A 10,048-nucleotide genomic window follows, 5' to 3' on the forward strand; every position below is an offset into this window, starting at 1 on the left:
TCGCATTTTCATTTGACGCTTTCTCATTTACAATTGACTAATCTCATTTACAATTGACGCTTTCTCATCTACAATTGACTATTCTCATTTCCAAATGACGCTTTCGCATTTTAATTTGACGCTTTCTCATTTACAATTGACTATTCTCATTTTCAATTGACGCTTTCTCATTTAAAAATGACTATTCTCATTTACAATTGACGCTTTCGCATTTACAACTGGAAATGGTGTAGTTCATAGTTTTTCTCTTTTTACTTGTAATATAAACATTTCTAAAATAAATGTATTTTTTGATTGTTCTTCGTATTTTCTGTCTTTTTTTAGTGCCTTATTGTGCTTTTTTTTTGCAATACTTAGTGCCTTTTCCTTCCTTTTTCGCTTTTTTGTTTTGCCTTTTTTTGCCTTTTTTGCAATACCTATTGCCTTTTCCTGCCTTTTTCGCTATTTATTTTGCCTTTTCCAGCCTATTTCGTTATTTTATTTTGCCTTTTTTATAGGTTTTTAGGTCCTAAAAATCCGTTCCCTGTTCATAAGTATTCCTATACTTCCTAAGAAGTTTTCAAATACTACTGAATGCAATCAACATACTAAAGTACTCTGGAAAAGCGGAACAGTGTTAAGTTAAGGGGGAAGGCCCGGGCCCTGCCCCTACCTGGCTACGCCCATGGGTATATTTCTGAAAGAAGTAATCATGTTGATAATTATTGGAGGAAAAAGTTATAGTGTTGTGTGGGCATTCAGGCTAGCTTACAGTGAAAAATTGCTAAGTCCATTTGTAGAAAATTTACAGAGGAAAAAACTTTTCAAAACATTTCCTTCAAGAATTTTGCGGAACATTTCGTTGCAAATTAAAAGATTTAGGGCCGGTTACTCAATGTCTGGTTAACACTAATCTCCGGTAAAACATCGTTATCGACGTTACCGACTCCATGTTCTATGCATGGACCCGAACACGTTGATAATGATGTTTAAACGGAGATTAGTGTTAACCACATATTGAGTAAACGGCCCTTAGGGCCGGTTGCTCAAAGCCTGATTAACACTAATCGTCGGTTAACATCGTTATCGACGTTACCGACTCCATGTTCTATGCATGGACCCGAACACGTTGATAATGATGTTTAAACGGAGATTAGTGTTAACCACATAAGCCATAAACCACAAAGCCTGATTAACACTAATCGTCGGTTAACATCGTTATCGACGTTTTCGACTCCATGCAAATAACACGGTGTCGGTAACGTCGATAACGATGTTTAACCAGGGATTAGTGTCAACCAGGCTTTGAGCAACCGGCCCTTAGAATGTTTTGAGAGTTTGCCGATTTTTCTGTGCCCCTCTTGGACTTAGTAAATTTGGCTTTAATTGAATACAAACGGGTAGAAATAAAACAAGCACGTTAGTTAATCTTTTTGGAGACGTTGCGTTTTTAATTCACCTTGCTTCCTATATCCAAATATGAGCTTACACAAAAAGTGGACTTAGTAACTATTCACTTTAAGCTAGCGATATGTTATAGAGATAAAAACAGGTGTTTCTTTGTAGGACTTTCTTTTCATTGGCAACTAAGCTGCCAAAATTTGTTAACAACTAACAATGAAAATTACATTTAAAAAAATCCGCGAATAAAATTGTCACTGAACCGGGTTTCGATACATGTACTTTCTTCCGATACCTACTCAGCACTCGGTTCGCAAGTATCGATACCACAATTACTTGGTATCGAACGAAAAGTATTGAGTATGTACGTGTATTTCCTAGTCAGTGTTGCCATTTAGCCGTTTTCCGGCTAGATTTAGCCGGTTGCGATAGAAAACAGCCGGAGAAATTTCGATTTAGCCGGCAGCCGATTTGTTAGCCGTTTTGCAGAAAAAATTAGCCGATTTTAGCCGATTTTGCTATTTGCCTTGGTTTCTTAAATTTCAAATATGTATATATGTTTACATTTTTGACTAAGCGACCCAAATCTGTTAGAAATAGCTACTAGCCTTATCGTGGAGAATATTTCCATGTCAGGCAGGGTTGTATGAAATTATCCCGATTTCGCACAAATTTTTATGTAAAGTAAAACTCTCTGGGAATCTTACGAGACATCTGCCGGTCATATGACCGGTCATCTAAATGGGAGATCTGCAGTTTTTTGGCATCATATTTTACATCAGAATTGAAGGGATTTCTGAAAAATCTGACCAGTTCTTTTGTGCAACTGTGATTTTGCATCCCTTGTCAACATATGGCCTCGGTTGATGTTAACTTAAGGTCGTTGTTTTACTGCCTTAAAATTGAAGGGACATTTTTACAGTGTTTTTTATGTGTATTGGTTTCTATTTGAGTGTATTGAGAATCGGTCAGTCTGAAAAGGCCTTGTAGGGAAGACAATCTGCCTTATCCTGAGTTTCGCCTGAAAAAAAAATTCACCCGAAAATTTGTCATCCGCCCATAGTAAAACCATGGAAACCAAAAGTAAAAAGTGAACCGGTTCGGGGAAAATTAAACTCATGATAAGGCTGAATAGGTGTGTTCGTCGAAAATCCAGCGAGAATTATCACTCAAAATATCAGATAGTAAGAAAAATGAGTGAAAAATGGTTGAGATTGCATTCCGATTAAGAATACAGTTTTTTTTGCCGAGTACCTTTCAAATCATTGGAATTAGCTAAATTATTTGAGTAAACAAGTATTAACTTACATTTTTCATTTTAAAAACGCTCCAGTTTGTAAATTTTTAAATTTAACGAACTTGTGTATTCAAATTATCGTCGACAAAAAATCCAACCATGTGCCACAATCATATGCTTTTCTTAATTGCAAATTCTTGCTGGCAAAATTTTTTCCGGCTCGAATTTGAAACTTCTCTTCAAGAAATAGTCTTTTTACTCGTGATTTATTTAAATAAAACATGTGAAATTTAGTTGAAACATTGTAACCGTGTTTAGCCGGTTTTATTTGCTAATTTAGCCGGTTCGTCCAAAAAGTTCTGGCAGCACTGTTCCTAGTATCGTTTTGTTCCCATGCTGCAATAATACAAGGTGGTATCAGTTGTGACAGCTCGATTTGGCATTGCCTTAGCTTAGTAGAATGAGAAGAAAAACGGGAAGAAATGAATCCCCATATGTGGGAAAATATAAAATTTCACATCTTCTCCTAAACAAAATTTGCTTTTTTATAGTATATTCGATATGAAATGAAATAAAATAAGATAATATACCTTTTTAAGAAATCAAAGTGTGTATACTGAGAAAAAATTAAAAACATTCCACTATATTAATGGGCAAAGAATAGTTAAAGAAGTAACACTGTTTCACGTAAGGCAGTCAATATGGCGGAATTAAGCTAAAATTAGTCGAGAACGCAGAACGTATACTTAAACGCAGTCTGTATACGCAGAATTTTGTCGATTACTGGAGCCCTCAGTGTTGCTTACTACACTGTTGCCACTCTTCAATGCCTTTTCATAAACTTACCCTTTCAACTACAATTTTTCGTGCTATAATAGATTTTAGCTAAATATAAACTACTTAGTTTTCAACAAAAACCTTATTCAATAGTAAATTTCAGATATTTTAAACATATTTTGAATAGGAACTTATAACTTTTTTACCATCTGCAAAACTGACGAAGTGGCAACCATCTAAAGAAGATGAAATCAGCTGACACGGAAAAATCTAAAATTCCGCGGTGTTGAGTTTTCATTTACATGGCGCTTTGGTAAGACAGATCGTGTCAGCTGACTCGGGTTTACGTACCGGAAGGTTTACGTTCTTGACTAATTTCAGCTTTAGAGGGAGAAGTTGCCAACTGATAACACCTTGTATTTAGTGTTGTTCCGATACGCCACGATTGAGAGAATACAAAGGTTGCGCCGATCTCGGACCGCTATTCCTCTCTTAACGAATTTGACAGAATCGTTGTTTGCATGACGTCACACTTGTGCAACTTGTTTACGTTTTCCTTGCAACATTTTTTCTTCTTCTTCCATTCTTGCTCACGTTTTGGCATTTCTCTCTCGCAGTTGCACCAGTGTGACGTGACACAAAAGTTATTCTCAAAAATCCTCTCTGATCGGCGCAATCTTGTATTCTATCAATCTTGGATGCGCCCATGGTTNATACGCCCTTGTACTCGATACCTGTACTCTTTAAAAACATTGAAGAAAAGTATCGTTGCCACAAATGTATCGGAGAGAAGTACTCGATACCTACTCATATCGAACTCAGGCCCTGTGCCAATTGATAAAAAATAGAAAATTTTGACGGATCAAAGTAAAAATTTGACACTTCTCGTGGTGAATACGAACGTCAAAATTTTAGCTAGCTCATGGGGCTAGGTAAAATTTTGACAGCTTATAACCATGTATACACATAATATTGCTTGGCGGTAATAAGGAGTGAACATGAAAATGAAAGCTGAAACAGCATAAAAAAAGCGTACGTTACTTGCCAATTATAAAATAAATATAAATTTTAAGAATTTCCGCAACACAGAAAAATAAAGCTTTCGCACGAGCGTTTGTTTGGTTTTTCAACTGTCAAAATTTTACTCTGGATTTGGCACAGCAAATTCAATTTATTTGTACACCATAGCAAATTTTTCCACCCCGTCTCACCACGGAGAAAAAAGTTACCGATTGGCACAGGCCCTCATTGTAAATACTTATGTCATGTAAAGAAAAACAGAATCGGTTCGAGTACTCTCCGACCAAAACTTACCGAAAAAGTTGCCGCAAGTTTGTATCTTGCAAAATTTTAATAATTGTCTAATGCGGGAAAGCAGGAATTTACACCTTCTTTATTAGCCAACTTAACATAGTGCAAAAACCACAACAGCATGATTCATATATTGTCAGAACCGAAATTCAGAATTTTTGGAAAAGCAAGTAATACTTTAATCTTGTACTCGATACCCACCAAAGTACTTACGGGAAGTATTCGAGTACAAAAAGTACTCAGTACTTGAAGAAGAACAATGCTCGAATCGCAACAACACTACTTGTATTATTGCCTCATGTTTTGTCCACAGTATAGACAGTAACCAACCTTTTTGGGTTGTTGTTGTAGTAGTCGTTGTTGTTCTAGTTATATTCACCCCTGAGGAAGGCACGGGGTTGTGTGCTGCTATTTAATGGCCTTTTTCAGACTTTTTCTTAGATTTCAGGGTTGTGTGCTTTATTTTTATTAGATAAATAAATTTAAGTATTTGTCAAATCGTGATTTTATTAAAAGAAAATTATAAATGGTGTTGAAAAACCAAACAAACACTCGTGCGAAAGCTCTATTTTTGTGCATTGTTAAAATTTATACATGGCGTACTTATTCTTTTGTGGACTTTACGTTACTTGAGAATTTAGACAACGTGCGAGCTGCCAGGTTCTCTTATCAATATAATTAACATAAGCTTTTCCGAGTGGTTGCCTTTCAATAAAAAGAATAAACAAATATTCGCAAATAAATTGGATTTATTTTATAACTGACAACTAACCTACGCTTTTTGTTCTTTTCTCCATTTTAATTTTGACTCCTTATTACCGCCAACAACTTTATGTGTATACATATTTACAAGCTGTCAAAATTTTGCGTAGTCCCACGAGCTAGGTAAAAACTATGGCATTCGTATTCACAACGAGAAATCTCAAAATTTTTGTTTGGTCTTTCCAAATTTTCTCTTTTTAATCAGTTGGCAAAGGCCCTCAGTGGCAGCGCTCCGAGCGTTGAGGTAGTAATTTCATGTCAATTAGTAGAAAAGTTACATGTTGAAAAAACTTTTTATTATGGCGAGAAAATTTTACATTTCTGCTGTGCCAATTCGTAACTTTTTACTGCTGGAAATTTTTGACAGTTGCTCTGGTTCAAAAGAAGTTGAGCAATTAAAATCTGAAATTATACAAAACAGACTTGTCTTTACTGACATTTATTCTTCTAGAACTAAAAGCCATGAATTTATTAGACGCCTTAGTAATAAAATCAAACCATCAGGCCGGGTTGAAAATTTTCATTCACCTCATAGTTAACAAAAATTTACAATCCGTAGTACTTTTCTATCAATTCTCAAATGCGTTTAATTTAAATCGTTTAGAAAATGCGTCATTTATGTATACCATTTTATGTTGAATTATTCAATAAATTTCTTTTTACACTATACTTTTTGAAACTATTTGGAGTTAATTATTATTTTTTATTAAAAGCAACCCTGCGTGCTTGGAAGGCGTGTGTACCAATAATTTCATCCCTAGCATATTCATCCCCGAGGAAGGCAGTCACCAAATTCACCGAAGGTTGTTTACTGGTTATATTGTGGTTGTGTCCCTACTTCACATAAGCGGTGGGTATTGCAAAAAATTGTCTGCCGTAAAAATGAATTAAAATGGTGTTTTAAGTGAAGATACTATTAATGTCGTTGCAGGTAGTGAAAGCGTTCGAGCCCCTTCGCTCTGTTACAGCAGGATTGTGGAAATACCGGCCGCGATCTTTGAAGCCGAATACGACCAATTGCATTAGTTGCCTCTTCAACTTTGCCAACAAAGCACGATTCAGTGTTACGCACGTTACAGCTGACCCAATTGGTAATTGCCACAGAGAACCTGTAGCACCGTCTTTTACTTCAGCAGAAGGAGCAGCTAAGACTGATTGGGGCACAAAAAAGAACAAACGAAAGGTTAGGTTACGCCTCACCGACATAATGAGTAATCCTGAGATTGAAGCTAAATTAGCCCCCCTGCGCGCTGCAGTGCTGGAGCAGGGAAATTTGGTGCGCGAGCTGAAAGTGAAAGGAGCGCCAGAAATTGACCTTAAACGAGCTGTAGCTGAATTAAAATCCCGCAAAAAGTTGTTAGAAGATCGCGAACTGGAACTCACTCCTAGTGTTGTTACGTTCGATCGTTCGAAAATGGAGGACTTGCTAAAGCGACGTTTCTTCTATGACCAAAGTTTTGCGATTTACGGTGGTATAACAGGCCAATACGACTTTGGCCCAATGGGCTGTGCCCTGAAGTCAAATATCCTCTCATTGTGGCGCCAATTCTTTGTATTGGAGGAGCAAATGCTTGAGGTGGATTGTTCAATATTAACACCAGAACCCGTTCTGAAGTCTTCAGGGCATGTAGATCGTTTTGCTGATTTAATGGTGAAGGATGTCAAAACTGGAGAATGCTTTCGCCTCGACCATTTAATAAAAAATGCATTGGAAAAATTGTCAAAAGACAAAGCAGCAACCGCAGAATTGAAGGCTGAGTGTGAGGACATTGTTATTAAACTTGATGGTATGAACAAGCAAGAGATGTCTGATGTACTATCGAAGTACAATATAAAGTCTCCACTTACGGCTAATGACTTAACTGAACCTATTGAGTTTAATTTGATGTTTGCAACTCAAATTGGACCTACAGGATTGGTCAAAGGATTTCTGCGTCCAGAAACAGCCCAAGGAATTTTTGTAAATTTCAAGCGTTTACTTGAATTCAATCAAGGTAAACTACCTTTCGCAGTTGCTCAAATAGGCAATTCATTCCGTAATGAAATTTCACCACGCTCTGGACTTATTCGTGTCCGTGAGTTTACAATGGCTGAAATTGAGCATTTTTGTGATCCTACTCTTAAGAATCATGCCAAGTTTCAAAGCATTGCAGAAACTCGTTTAACTCTTTACTCGGCATGCAATCAAATGGATGGAAAATCAGCGCAGCAAATAACAATTGGGGATGCTGTAAAAAATAGTCTAGTTGCAAACGAAACACTTGGATATTACATGACAAGAATTCATCAATTCCTTCTAATGATAGGTATAAAAGCAGAGTGTCTGCGGTTCCGCCAACACATGAACAACGAAATGGCGCATTATGCTTGTGATTGTTGGGATGCGGAATGCCTAACAAGCTATGGATGGGTGGAATGTGTCGGCTGTGCTGATCGATCCGCTTACGATTTGGGCCAGCACAGCCAAGCCACTGGTATAAGATTAGTGGCAGAGAAACGTTTGCCTGATCCCAAAACAGTGGAGGTGTGTGAAATAGTGCCTAATAAACAAACACTGGGAAAAACATTCAAAAAGGATGCAAAATCTATTACCGAAGCACTAGCTGCACTATCATTAAGCGCCGTAAATGAAGTGGAGCAAACATTGAAAGATAAAAAAGAATTTTTGCTCAGCCTTGATAATGGCAGCGAGTTCAAATTGACACCGGATACTATTTCTGTAAAACACAGTACTAAAACCGTGCATGTAGAGGAAATAACACCAAGTGTAATAGAGCCATCTTTTGGTATAGGTCGCATTATGTACGCATTGCTTGAGCAAAATTTCCAATGTCGTGAGGGGGACGAACAGCGTTGCTACTTTACACTACCATCAGTAGTGGCGCCTCTTAAATGCTCTATACTGCCATTATCTAACAATGTTGAATTTAATCCATTTATACGTCAGCTATCAACTGCGTTAACCAAGGCAGAACTTTCGCACAAAGTCGACGATTCGAGTGGATCCATTGGTCGTCGCTATGCCCGTACCGATGAAATCGCTATTCCGTTTGGAATTACTATTGATTTTGATACACTGAAGGAGCCACATACTGTGACGTTACGTGATCGAGACTCTCTTAAGCAGGTGCGCCTCGGAATCAACGAAGTTATCGATGTTCTGAAAGATCTCTCAATTGGAAAGCTTAAGTGGCATCAAGTGATGGAAAAATATCCTGTCTTTGAGCAACAAGAGGCTACTAAGTGATTTATTTCAAGTACCGATTTTTTCGATGTTATAAGCTCTTATACTTTTTTTACATTTTGTTTTGTGATGTTATACGTATCTGGCTTAAAGTACCATAATAAACTAGTGAACCCGTATGGCGTTTAAACGCCCAAAATTGAATTTCAAACCCCTAAAAGATATTCCAAATGGTGAGTCAGAATTATAAGCGATCCAAGTGCCATATTTCATATAAATCTCAGTGAAGAGAGGTTTTTAATAGTTGCGATCCCGTACGAGTCCGGACTAGTCAGAATCAGTCAGAATTTACTGGAAATCGATCCCGTACTCGGTTCTCTGACTATTGAGAGGACAAAAAAGAGAGTAAATACGGTTCTCTCTGTAAGAAGTTACCAGTTTTAGTCCGAGAAATTTTTGCTGGTAAATGTGTCAAACGATCAGCTGTAGTGTGTTTGGCAACCAAATTGTAAACAAAAGAAAAGTGCACTCTGCTAATTCATGTTGAAAAGTATTTAATTACTTGTTTAAGTGGATTCTAATAAATTAGAAAGTATTTTTGGTTATTTACATGTGTGAGCTGAGTGTGTTTACATACAAAATAAGCAAAAATTTACAACCAAAATTTGGAGGTTATGTTGAAGTTGACAGAAGTTACCATTTTTTACTAGAAAGCGATCCCGTACTTTTCAATGTTACTCTCTCGCTCTGAGCGAATTTTTATTTTTTGACAGTTTTACTAGTCCGAGTCCGAGGAATACGGGATTGCACCTAATTTCATCAAATTTCAAACTACCCTATTGCGAAAAAAACGTTCTTAATTAAAAATATACAACTTTATCGCAAATCTATAGACTAAAGGCCCGTCCGCATAGAACTTTGGCATTGCGTTGGCGTTAGCGTCGCTTCAACAGCTGACTATGAATACATGAATTCAAATGCAGCCGTCCACGTAGCCAAAATTCGGCAACGCTCACGCCAACACAAAGCAAAAAGATGGCCAACTCATCTTTTCGCGTGCGTCGCTCGTCAGCTGTTGCAAATAAATAAAATTACGTGAAATATTTTTCCTTTTTAATCAAGTGCGGGCAAGAAATATCGTTTTTAATGCAATTATTGATATGAAATATTAATTTATCTGTCGTTGGTATGTTAATTTAGTGGCCCAAGCATTCGCTGCCAAGTGTTCATTGTGGCAAGCATACTTTTAACGTGCGTTCTGTCAAGCCAACGCGAAAGTTCTATGTGGACCGGCCTTAAGGTCTTTAATTTGGCCGCTCACTTTTGAAATTCGAAATAACGGTGCCTTCCCGTATAATAGCTCTGATCCATGAACTTACGGGTTTTACACGAACTTG

The 10,048-nt window shown here is 37.2% G+C and overlaps 1 protein-coding gene across 4 annotated transcripts; it reads left to right on the forward strand.

Moving 5' to 3' along the window:
* The first annotated feature begins 6,232 nt into the window (after positions 1–6,232).
* Positions 6,233–8,855, forward strand: GlyRS (glycine--tRNA ligase). 4 transcript variants are annotated; one of them, XM_017624942.1, is made up of 2 exons: positions 6,233–6,317; positions 6,399–8,855. In XM_017624942.1, exon 2 carries the CDS (start codon positions 6,675–6,677, stop codon positions 8,712–8,714), a length of 2,040 nt encoding a protein of 679 aa, XP_017480431.1. In that variant the 5' UTR covers positions 6,233–6,317; positions 6,399–6,674; the 3' UTR covers positions 8,715–8,855. The 4 variants fall into 4 exon arrangements, with proteins under 4 accessions (XP_017480431.1, XP_017480429.1, XP_017480430.1 ...); XM_017624940.1 differs by having other exon boundaries at positions 6,243–6,317; positions 6,378–8,855; XM_017624941.1 differs by having other exon boundaries at positions 6,267–6,317; positions 6,373–8,855.
* Positions 8,856–10,048: the final 1,193 nt, after the last annotated feature.

This window comes from Rhagoletis zephyria, unplaced genomic scaffold, assembly GCF_001687245.7.
Source record: "Rhagoletis zephyria isolate East Lansing unplaced genomic scaffold, Rhagoletis_zephyria_1.1 Rzeph_scaffold_03829, whole genome shotgun sequence".
Classification (NCBI taxonomy): domain Eukaryota; kingdom Metazoa; phylum Arthropoda; class Insecta; order Diptera; family Tephritidae; genus Rhagoletis; species Rhagoletis zephyria.